Below are 12,896 nucleotides of genomic sequence, written 5' to 3' on the forward strand. Positions count from 1 at the left end.
ATGTATTATCTCTGTGATTGATTTAAACCCTTTGCCTTATCCTTATTGCCATAAATTTGCATTCTTATTATCATCACCATAGAGATGAAAATTACCTGTTTTGCCAGGCCCTTGATTAGGCTGATTTTGTTTGTTTGGCAGCTGCGTCACCTGGGAAATGATGAGGTGCACATAGTGTGGTCGGAGCACTCCAGGGACTACCGCCGCGGCATCATCCCCACAGACTTTGGAGATGTGCTGATAATCATCTATCCAATGAAGAACCATGTGTATTTCATCCAGATAATAAAGAAGCCGCAGGTAAAGAAATCATAGGCACAGAGTGTAGACACACTGTGGGAATGTGCTCTCTGAGATGGTGCCTATACTTTGTAGAATTACTTTTAGATTTTTCACCTTGTTTTTCTAGATTTTTACTTGTAGAAAAAATGAACAGCTTATATGTGACTTTTATATAGTATGTCATTTATGGTAATAGTCTTAGTTTAACATAACAGTTTTGTAATTATTATCCAGTACCCACTCAGAAATGCTCAGTATAATAGAACACATAACATTGTTGTAATTAGGCAAGTTAAAGACATTATTGAATAACTTCGACATTTGCATTAACTTCCAGGTCAATGATCACGAAGCTTGAATGATTAAGGGCCTCTTTCCAATATGCATGTACCCACACTTAAACTCTGTCCCCAAGTTGCATATTGTGCTTTTGTATTTGTTCAGTTGCTCAATATGAGGACATTGTTTTGTATTGATTGTCATTTTAATTTCTTTCACCTAACGTTGATTGGCATCAGATATATGTGGTTGTCATGCAAAGTTGGGAAAAATCCAATTTTAGCTTTAACCCCTGCCCCAAACAGATGGACCAACGGTTAACACTGGGAATGGCAACAACAAAAAGGTTTTAATCAAGCCCTCATCTTGATATATTCAGGGGTGCCAGTTGTTGTAATGCACTTTACACCACTATTATAAACAGGAAATAACAAGTAATTAGCCTTCTGTTTTTATACCTTTGCAGGCAGACGATATTCTACAAAGTCTGTGTCTGACAAAGTCTGACACATGTATGGATTGTTGTTCTTTATTTGTTTTTAGGCACTTTATTCCAGTGAAATAGGCCACTGAGATAGTGCACACTATTGTTGATATTAGCACAAAAACGTCGGCACTGCTGTATTAGCTTTGTTATTTTATAAGTACCGGTAGTGACTTTTCAGGTGTCGTAAACCTGCAGACACCCCCCTCTTAATTTTGTGATCCATTTATTTATATATTTCAATTAGCTAAATAGTCCCACTAAATATTAGCATATGTTATATGTATTGTTCTTCAGTCATGTGTTTTGTCATTTGTTTTGGTACATTTATTGTATCTAATATAAACAATAAATTGTTTTGCAGGTTCCGTTCTTTGGCCCCCTGTTCGATGGTGCCATCATTACTGGGACCCTCCTGCCAAGCTTGGTGCGCGCAACGTGCATCAATGCCAGTAGAGCTGTCAAGTCTCGGCTCACGCTCTACCAGAGCTTGTATCCTTTCTCTTCTAACTTTTTGTTTTGTTTTGTTTTGTTTTTAGTGTCTTGTTTTTAGACACACAGACCTATTGATGCAAATTTCCAGTATGGTTTAGGTGAACTATTTACTATAAGTTTTTTGATTCAGTGCTGGCATAGATATGTTTCTGATTAAAATAGATGTACTGTGTTACAGAAATATGAATTGAACATGTTGGCGAAAATCCCTACTATGAAATTTCATTGGATGCATAAAAGTTCATGTAAACACTTTTCTACACACGAGCTGTCAAGACTCCACCCCTCCATCCAATCGTGTGCCGTTAAGAGTCAGACTCCAGCTGTAGTTGTCAGTTGGTTTAAAGGGAGTGTAATCACCAATGGAGATGAATTAGCATGTGAATGCCAGCAGCAGAGAGTTGGGGTGGTTAGATGGGGGGGTCGAGTCAGTATGGCCCCTGGAGGGAGAAACCTGATCTCCCTAACGCCCAACTCCTTTTTGGACAACATGTACAGCACCGCCTCGCCAGAACCACGCTGCCCCTCTGGCGGTTGCTATAGAAACCTCCCCCAAGGAGACTTCATTTGTCAAAAAGTATAATGTGTACACTGGTCTGATGCAAAGGTGCTGTGTGTATGAAATTTTATTATGGGTAATTTTTAGAATCTTATCAGCAAATGTTATATTTAGCTGTGTGGAAGTATGTCTGTTGCTCTATGTGTTATAAAATGCATCACATCCAATGCCCTCCCCACTCACTTTCCGGGCCTTGTCTCTGTGTCCCTCGGGGCATCCTGAGTGACAGATGTCTGTTACCCAACGCCAAGTGAATTAGCCTAGTGTGCTACAGGGGGGACAGGCTGCCTCTGAGCCTCGGGCTGTGAGAGGGGGACACTACGATGCTATGGATGCACAGGGCCACTGAAGCTTCACCTGGCATTCCTCAGCAGAGAGGCTGTCCTCACAGACACATCATATGAGCACAGATAAGCACTGCCTCTGGAGCTCTGGCACTGATATGCTGCCAACCCTCATGCACTCCAAACGAGGAGATGAATAAATGTGCAGAACAAAACACACTGCAGGCGTTAAGTATTTTAGGGCTGTCTACTGGACTGTTAAAAATGGATATGTTAAATTATACTGATGGACAGCACCACAGCTTCCGTTTTGAAGTCCCATTTATTTTGATATTCAGACCTACGTCTTTAAAGCAGGATTCAAATGCAACTTTGACTACTCAGAATTTTCAACTGGACAAGAATGCAAAGTAAAAGTTAAATCATTGTTTTCATTTTAGATGCTTCAAACATTTATATTGTCTGATTCTTAATTTCAGTGCAAGAATGAGCCATTTTGTAAGTATGCTGGATATCATAAAAACCCTTACCCTTTAGTTTATCCTGTATAAGCTTCAATAATCCACAGTCTGCTCTTGCTTGTGAGAACACTCTCCAAGGTAATTAGTTGAATATTTCTTCAAAGAGAAGCTATATGACCCCTGTGTGTACAGATAAAAGGCCAGTATGGAGCTGTGCCCTACTCTCTCTCTGTCACAAGGCTCAAGAGGACTCCAACAGTCCACTGCATCGCTCACCAAATCTTTTAGACTAATAGGATTTGATACTGAAAATGGCCAACAGCATCGGCAAAGATTCAGTCAAATGCAGAAATCACTCTTTTTGTATCTGCCCTTAAATTACCACTTTGACCGCAATATTATCTAATATAAGGGCCATATTTTTAATTACATTTTACTTTTTGAACTGTGTTTTAGATTTGGTGAACAGGCACCATATCGCAGGCTTCTTTTTCAGACATTTTTTAATTTATTTATTTGCCTGATGGAAGTTGCAGCTGGTACAATGAGAGAATTTTATGCCCAGCACTTTGCATCCTGAATGCTAGCAGCCACAAAATGTACAGTCGAAGACCATTTAGGCATTTATTCAACCATTATTGTGTATTTGTTCACAAGCAATGTGTTTCAGCTTAGACGTTGTTTATCATTACGCTCATCCACTTGTTTTCAAAGATTCACATGCTATATAAAATTTCTCCATCCACACGCTTTTAAAAGGAACATGTATATTGAACAGTGTAGTACAGCTGAATGCATGTTGGAGGTAGCAGTTTTCTAATAGGTGAGGCGATGTGGAACTGACCCTGATTTATAGACATTGCTTCCCTACTGGTCTAAATCAATGTTTTGCACATCCTTAGTCCCTTACTTGTAGTTTGACTCACACTCAAGCTTGCACGTGCACACACACGCGCGCACACACACACACTTCTACAGGCTTTGATCAATAACCATAATCTGTTTCTGCCCATCACCAGTCATGCAAGCCAGGCTTTTAGGAGCTATGTGAATGTGTGTTTATGTCTGTGTGCAGATGTAGGAAGCGGGAGGTGGGTTTTGAGTGAAACCCAGAAAGCCCACTGCAGTCTGTGGTGTCCCAACCTCACGTGAGATTATTTCCACCTTCCCAACTCAAAACACAATGGATTTGAATTCCCATTATAGCAGCCCTAACATAATAATACCATTAAACAATAACAATTTGCTTATGAACATTTACTTGGTCATGTTCTTTCTTTCACAATGTTTTGTCCAAACTGGACAGTGACTGTAAGATTCCACACCTCACAGAGTTTAAAGTGTTTGCATGCATGATTGGATGTCATGAATAGGATCTGCCATGTTAGTGTTGTCTCACATGAATTATTTAGCATCGTTGATAGGTCTAATTTGCCAGCTGTTGTGCCATGACTGTCAGCAGTCTAATGGATAATACTCAGCAGTCTGTATCACTGTGGACCACGGTGCTTGACTGGGCACAGCGAGACGCCGGGGTTATCATTTAATGCTTCGCTCTCGTAGTTTTAGCTGACTGGGTCATAACTACCTGACTTCCTGCTTATGTTAAATTTTTATGTGTCAACAGGAAGCAGAGACATATAGTCCGTTGCCTCTTACTTTGCCTTTGTCTTTATAATTTTCATTGCTTCATCAGATACTGGTATGGGTTTGCATTTTTTCTTGGAGCTGACCATGGTGACCAGTTCAGAGGTACTGTGGCTTTGGTGGAAGAGTTAAGAGTATACACAATATTTGGAGGCTGACAGGGAAAGGAACCCCTCTGAATGTTTTAACCTAATCCCATTATCAGTGTAGCGCACTGCCTCTCTTCTGTCCCCCTCCTTATCCCTACTCTCCCACCCCACTCTCCAGCTGACCAGCTGTTCCTGCAGGGACTCACCACAATGTCCGATGTGTTCAGATCACTGAGTACCCCCCTTAATATGCACACACAAGTTCGCTGCACACAGTTCATGTACAACCGAAGCAATTGCCTAACCCTTTGCTGGAACCAGTGAAGATCCAGTGGGAGGAGGGTGTTAGTTAGGGAGGCAGGGGTAGTTTTGGGGGTGTGGAATGGGCAAGCACAGGCTTGTCAGACCAAGAGCCTTGACTCAGAATGCAGTTCTGCTCGCATGGCATATGGCGTCTAGCTTCATACAACATGCAAAAGTATTCCCTCCTCCCCTCACCCCCCTATCCCTTTCTCCCTCCCCTGCTGCTAATGTAGAATGACTCATAGCATTACTCATTTTTTTTTTCTTTAAGCCCCCCTCAATACACACATACACACTAGTTCCTCCTCCTCTTGCCGCCCTTCCTGCAACAAAAGGCTCTGGCTGTATGGCACCGACACCCTCAAAGCCCTTGGGGCTGAGGCTAGCCCAGCCTGTACTCTCTGGTCTGAGCATGGGGCCTCCCCTTCCGCCCCTTTTTTAAACACAGGTAGAGCAGGCGTGGAACCAGACGGCCAACAGCAGGGGCCCGGGCCCCGCCTCACAACCGTACATACACTGCTGGTGTCAAACTGTTGTGCTGGTTGGCCTATTTGGGTGTGTATCCACTGCTTTAGCAAATCGCTTGCTGTAGGATATTCATTCTAAGCTTTATGAGTAAATAAAAAAATACAAAATAATACCCGATTTCCATCTTGTATGTCTAATGAATGTGAATGTAAACTGTGCATTTTTAACTTGATCCCCACTGCACCCCTCCTCCTCCTTTTCTCCGTCTATTGTACAATATATCTCACATTTATGTTTTTGTGTGAAGCAAAATAAATACATTTCTTTTATTTGCAATGGGTACTCTTGTGTTAGTGATGAAACATTATTTAGTACATAATAACTGATTGAAGATTTGCAGTATGTACATCTTGTAAATCCTGTATAATTTATTAGTAGTATTTCTGTATATATCTATCAGATTTCCCAGCCCAAGCGGCTGCACTGATTGGTTCACCAGTTCTTGTGTCCTGCTCACAAACAGATTAGGTGGAACATCTTTGTCATTGGAAAGACTTGATGATTGCTTGATGGTTTTGCTTCTATTAGCAGGGGTGTAAAAACCTGTCTGTCTGCTTTTAGTGATTAGCATCAAGCTAGCCATTCCATCTGTTCTCCCTAGCCCTGTTTAATTAATGAACTTTCTTCCTCCACCCCATTGCCAGCTACTGCAACACAGAGTCAGAAGCTGTTACTCCTCTGTGGTTACTGCGTGTTCTTGCCCCCCACACCACCCTTCCTCCATGGGTGCGTTCTCATTGATTAGTTATGTTTTGTTTTCCCCTCTTTTGTCTGAGAAGGGTTCTTGGAGAGGGGTTTAATAAGCATCCTAACAAATTAGAGTATTAAGTATCTCTAAGCATGAATGGGAATTATTTGTTGTTGTTTTTTAATGGTACATTTTTTTAAATTGATTTTAAGAAGGCCGCTAAATGTCTTAATTGTTGTGTTCCTAATGTCCCTCTTCAAATCAGTCTTGAAAACTGTTTATATCATCCCTGATTCTCAGTAACTTGTCCTTTCCTATTCTTCCAGAGCGTCCTATCTCTTCCTCCTCTCTGTGTCTCTTGGTACAAGGCAGAGTGGACAGCTCTTTGTCCGGCTAAAGCTGTCCTCTTTTGTCTGTGCGGCCTTTTTTATCCTTTGCTAATCGCCATGGTCGTGTGCCTGAGTTGGACCCCATATTTCACGCTCGGCTCTCTTTTGTTTGACACACCGCCCCTGATAAGAATTCCAATTCTAGGGCCTCTCTGATATTGAAATCCAACAGCGGCTAGAAAGGGCCTTCAATCATCCATTATCTGTGCTCCAGTGATTACCATTCAATCTCTCAGGCCCCAGACTCCTCATCACTAGCCCCAGAGCTCTGACCGTCCCCTGAAAGAACCTGCATCCCTTAACGCCCGCCTCACATTCAAGCATATCCATAGATATTTCTGACGCTGACTTAACACGCTTTCACACTGAATGCTGCTGGGAAATGTCAGTGAAATGTCACTCAGCGTTCTTCACTGGAGTCTCCTGGACTGTGGTGTGGCCCTGAGTCCGCGCTGACCTATGCAGACATGTTATGACATTATTAGCTGCTTTTGTCTCTAAAGGCTGTTTGGATTTGAAGGCAGGACTTCCTCTTAAATATGAGTTGCTTACTAGGAATGAGTTGATTATGTATAAGTTGCTGAATAATGCCGCTCTAGTGGTTCAAAGGCTACGTCTGCTTCTGTAGTGTCCTTACACCATTGTTGTCTTTTTAAAGGGTGTCCTTGTACCTCAGCATTTGCATTTTACCACTGAATCACATTTTCTGCATGGACTGACAGACAAAAAAACAAGGATATGACTTAAATTAAGGATCCACTGCATTGCGTTGTGAGTCCCTTATTCCTGAATTAGCCTTTGATATGATAATACTAATCAGTATAATAGTGTGTCAGGATAAAAGGGAGGTACTGGGACATACTTGTCTTGTGTTTTGAAAGTTGATAATACACTAAATGTTAAGTATATTGAAAGTTGTTGAAGTATTAATGAATGGGTTACTGATTTAGCTTGTTTACTCTGATTGTTCACTCTGATGAGAAGCCTTGCAATACAGACGTCCACTTATCCCCACACTAAATTTAGAAACCCCCCACACTCAGTACCTTTGTTTATTGTAGGCAACACATCTTCATTAGTTATGTATAACCTCTAATTACTATTGATGAGGCTCGAGCTGATTTGGGTACAAATCTATAGCTTTTGTTATTCTAATGAGAGTTATTTACCCTCAGATCTTCAAGCCAGAGGGCTTTGGAATGGGGCTTTGTACAGATATAGCATGGGCTGCTCTAGCTACACCCACTTGTTTTTGTATCTGACGATGCGATACCCCCCCTTTTTGCACCCCTTCCCCCCGATGCTGGCAGTCCTGTCTGAGTGGATGTATAGCACTTCCTGCTCCTCCATCTGTTTTCGTCCACCCATAAAAAGGTCCAATTTAATGTGCAAGGTGCACAGTCGCCATGCTGGGAGCTTACCAGGCCAGGAGTGTACTGAACTTTTCATTGTACAGGTTGCACAACTTTTATTTAGGTTGTTTGTGTCTGAGAGAACACTTTTTTTTGGAAAAGCCCTCCTCATCCCATGAGCTATCTGAATGAAAGTCTGCATATAGCCTTTGGATGTTAGTAAGGTCCTGATTAACCCTGGAGTGACTAGCTAATGTTATTGAAGGAGGGCCACCTGGCTATAAGACTGTATAGTCAGCTGCCACTGAAGGGCCAGAAAAGGAGATGACCAGGTGTTGGGCTTCAGCCCCCCTAATTGTTGCCATGTAATAGCCTGCTTGACTGCACAATATAGCCTAGGGCTGAGGATTAGCAAAAAGCTGTTGCCAACACAGTAATCCATTTTCTTTTTTGCCCAAGGTTTTGTCTGTGGTTTGTGTCTTGTATACATGCATATAGCTCCATCCTTGATCCTCCTCACCACATTATAGCTAGTAGAGCACTGTGCCTAATTTATGTTATGAGTCTCAGTTTAGGCCACAGTAATGGTGTGTGTTGTTGTCAGTATTCTATGCAGTATGTCATTTTGGTTAGACTCACTGCGCTTGTTCATTATAAGGCATCTGGAGAGCAGATCCTCTAAACTATTTGTCAGTCCTTCACTGTCTCTTTTTCTTAATACATCCAATTGATAAATGCTCCCTGAAGCATTTATTTTGACATATTTTTCACTTGTAATTACAATGACATTACTTAAATATGCCAAGAATGTGTTTGAGTACAAATGAAGGTACTACCTCCCAACTCTGTACCCATGTAACTTGGTGCTAATCATTATCATTCTCGTTAAATGCCTGGCATTTTGCATAGGGACAGGCAGGCTAATTGGCCTAATGAACCTTTCATAGAGGGGGCAATGAGCGAGCAAGGGACTTTATCAGCCGCATGTATTGGCTGAGAGGTGGCCAGTCATCCTTGGCCTTAACACATTACAGATATTCTATGCCACATGCCACAAACATCATTAAAATTGCAGAAGCCTTCATTCATTGAGTTTTAATATTTCATCAGTGCTGGTCTACTGTGTTGTCTTGGGGTTCAAATCAAAGCTACGTGTTTGGCATGACACAGAATTGCCACATGTCTGCCAATTAAAGTGTCAGTCTTGATCCCAGATTTGTCAAATAGATTAGATTATATCCTGGCCTACTTGACTAAAAGCAGTATTTTAAGAAGAGCTGATATTACTTTTTTATTATGACAGCCCCTTCCTTATGTCTGCCTTAACCAGAGAGGAAGACATGTAAAATGTGTGTATAATCAGATAGTCCACTCTGCTCTTCTATTTTTCATCTTCATTTGACTTTTAATAAAAAGTTCAAGTTGGTGGCAGCTGAATGCGAAGATCCATTGTCTGTGCAATTCAAGTAACAGGAAGTAAAGTAGAATTGTGCTGCATATTTGTTAGCGTGTATGATGTGCAGCTTTGTCCGATTCTAATAATAAAGTCAGAGGCTGAGGCATTCATGTCGTACTGGTCATCGTCAGTGACAAAAGGCACCTTTAGAAAACTCAGGCTGCTGTCACAGAAGTGTATCTGTTCATCTTCATCAGCTCAGCCTTTTGTGGCTCATCTTATTATGACTTTCTGTTAATGCACCGTGGAGGCCTGCGCGACTGTCGAGCCATAATGGACCTGTGTTTGATTAATCATGTCCATCTATTGTGTTTCACATCTAAGGCAGCTCTGTCAGTCCTCATCATGGAGACCAGGCGTCTTTTGAAAAAGAGATTGGTTACAGGTTCAGCTAAGTTGAATGCTCAAGCTCAATCTGCTTGGGTGACAGTTATGTTTTGATGCAACCTTAATAATAATACATAAGTTATATACAGCGCTTTTCAACAAAACTCAAAAGACACTTACATTTCATAGTTGTTTCAGTTTTTTGTTTTCATCAGACATTGTTAATCAATACAAATGTAAAAAAAAAATATATATATAATATATATATATATATAATGATATGATATGATATGATATGATACGATACGATATATGTACGAGAAAGACTTAGGACACAGGAACTACATTAAGTTTTGGAGCTGACACTGGCTTTAGTTGTAGGTGCTCATCTTGTGATTTGTAGTTGTACAAAAAATCAATTTTTATTGCTCCCTTGTGGAGAGGTGAGCTGTTGGGGACTAGTCGGGCTTTAGAAAATGGGAGACTGCGTCCTCCTATCAGCTCATAAATAACCTGCTCATGCCAACTTGCAGACATCAGTTTTTAGTCTGCACCTGTGGCATAGCCGAGTGAAATCACTGATGGGCAGTGATGATGTCATGGGTTAGGAGTGATGTCACAGCGATAACTCCCAGTGCTGCTGTCTGAATACCAGATGGACGGTAGAGAGGTGTGGAGGTTGGAGCTTAGAAGCTCTTGCTGTGGGAAAGTCACCCCTCTGGAGGTGTCATTAACCTGGGCTTACTGTTTGACACAGCTCCTTTGGGGCTGCTGAGCTCCAGTTTCCTGGGCCAGCTTCTAATTAGACTACTTGTTAAAACTTGGTGCATCCAGCTATTCCTCTGGAGCTTCTAGTGTTGTGCACTGTATGTATATGCACAGCCAGCACAAACACCTCTACTCATCATAATGCCACTGTGACTCTGACACATTCAGGCATTTTATGCCCTGGTGTGGTTTTGATGGCACAAAGCTGTTTAATGAGACACCAGTTTGAGTGGCTGACATAGAGGATGGGTGTGGGACATGCACCACACTGTACAATCAGCCTGCGGCTTTTACACTTTTACTTTATCCATCTCAATCTGTTGTTCCTTCTCGTTTTGCCATTATTTCCGCAGCCAGCTTTATTGCCACATTCACTCTCTCTGTTCCCCTCTCTCTTTTTGCCCAGTGTCTCTCCATCTAAATGTCTCTGTCTGCTTCCCCGTTTTCCCATAATCACCTCACACCTCCAAGGCCCTCTGCTGAGACGAGCTTTACACCTCAGGCCTCGCTGTGACAACAGGTACCTCTGGCACTCACCGCCCGTCCTCCCTCCAATCAACACCTGCTTCTCTTTATCCTTTCCTTTGGCTCGGTCTCACTGAGCCCCGTCTCTGCCACTGTCTCCAGCTCTAATAATTTTGCTGTATGGCCTCGTTCCTTTTTCCACTTTGAGTGCATTCTCCTGAAGTGTATTTCATGTTAAAGTTACATTAAATTCCCTCCTGTCATGCCCTCCACATAGGATTATAGATATACTGGGAATAGCTCAGAATTTAAGAACAGCAACCCTGGCACCTCAGCAACAATGCATGCCCCAGTGTCCCCCACCCCTTCCTCTTAACAGCCCAATTATGTGACTGCTGGGAGTCAATAGCGCTGCAAGCTACTCCTGAGCTTCTCTTCTCACCAAGGTCAAGCTGATTGGCACAGGTTAATGGGCAGATGTGAGGCTAAAAGAGGAGGGGGTCAAGCACCTAGAGGCACCCTTCACCTCATCTTTAAACTGTTCCTCTTCACCACAAGAGTCCCTATTAGCACCAGTGCTTCTACAAACTGGATTAACCTTGGCAGTTTCCATAGAGGGCGGAACTTTTTATTCTCCTTGTGAGTCCCATGTATTTTTTCTTTTTTTTTACTTTTTAAAAATAGTTTGCCTTATCAAGCAATTTGTGATATGTGTCTCTAGAAGGAGACTATTTGGAGGGTGTAACAGATGTGCCAAACGGTTGTCTTCAAAGCCTGAGTAGGTTGCTATACTTGCACCTTCTCTGACATTATTGGTGTATAGAAGTGCAGTTTAAGTTGGCTTAAGTTTAAGCCAATGCATACACTTAAATTGTGTATGCATTGGCTTGAAACCTGTAGCCAATTACGCCACAGTTGTTTGGCTAATATTATAATATTGTATCAGATTTATTATGATTCAGTGGCTTGACAGAAACTGCACCAAGCTTTTCACTCATGGAGTAGGCAAGTAGCCACTGGTGAAGTTAAGTTTTTTTTAAACAGAGCTTTTGAGGAAGAGTTGAGTGAAAAGTCGATTGCTCTCCTCCAGAAGGGCATCAGTTCAAAGGTCGGCATTGACTGTGCATGTTCTGCTGCTGATGTATGCACAAAGCCTCAATGACGTGAGCATGTGTGCGCCTCTGCATGCTCTGGTGGGGTGACACGGCCCAGAATGGATCCCAGTGGACAGGCATTTTTTGGACAGGTCCCTGTGGACTGTGGAGAGGGATGATGATAAGGGTTGGTGGCGGTTGGCCGATGGGCTCCAGCAGGGATAGAGCAGCCTGCTAATGAAGAGCCATCTGAGGCCTCCATTCACCTTGAACATGGGCCACTGCAGCTGCCCTGACCTTGGCTTTGATCCACAAAGATGCTTGACCCCCACTATTCCCCTTGAGTCTCCCTCCCACCATCTGGTCAGCATGCATGCATATGTATACATACGTGCATACACCCAGAGATACATATGCATGTACCCGTTTGCTGACCCATGTGCTCTCAAAGATATGTGCCTAATGGATCGCTCAATAAACCTCTCTGATTTACATTTAGATGGGAATGTTTTATGGTAGGGGAATGTCTTGGTGGCATATACTATGGTAGGTAACAAGGAAATGCAAACCATATTTTTCTTCCTCTTGTCTTGTCTTTTAAAGTTATTTTACATTCATTTGTTGCTGGTGTTATGTCCATGTCACCATGCTTCAAAAACATTACATGGATTTGCTCCCATCTCCCTAATAGGAATTCAACCACTCGGAACACACTGGCTTCTTTGGAATTTCTCAAAGTGCTTGAACATACGCTTTACCCATGTGAAACAGTTGCTTGGACAGCTCAGCTGTAAATGACAGTTATGTCATGGTTGACTTAGCTCTCAGACCATCAGTGGAGATGTGGACCAGTCTGTGCTTTATGGGAGTCTTTATCTCACTGATGTTGGGACACATTTTCTGTTTCACTGGAGCTTTGTGACTCACCTGAAGCTTTAGTGAGCTC

At 42.2% G+C, this 12,896-nt stretch overlaps 1 protein-coding gene across 2 annotated transcripts in view; it reads left to right on the forward strand.

Moving 5' to 3' along the window:
• The window catches only part of ralgapa2 (Ral GTPase activating protein catalytic subunit alpha 2), a 58,333-nt gene that overhangs the window by 36,551 nt on the left and 8,886 nt on the right, over positions 1-12,896 (forward strand). For both annotated transcript variants that reach the window (XM_020919611.2, XM_020919612.2), the window contains exons 37-38: positions 142-300; positions 1,410-1,537. In XM_020919611.2, the coding sequence (XP_020775270.1) occupies positions 142-300; positions 1,410-1,537 (287 nt within the window). The remainder of the gene's footprint in view (positions 1-141; positions 301-1,409; positions 1,538-12,896) is intronic.

The sequence above is a fragment of the Boleophthalmus pectinirostris genome, unplaced genomic scaffold (genome assembly GCF_026225935.1).
Source record: "Boleophthalmus pectinirostris isolate CB_2022bp ecotype Guang Dong unplaced genomic scaffold, ASM2622593v1 HiC_scaffold_10, whole genome shotgun sequence".
NCBI classification, from domain to species: Eukaryota; Metazoa; Chordata; class Actinopteri; order Gobiiformes; family Gobiidae; genus Boleophthalmus; species Boleophthalmus pectinirostris.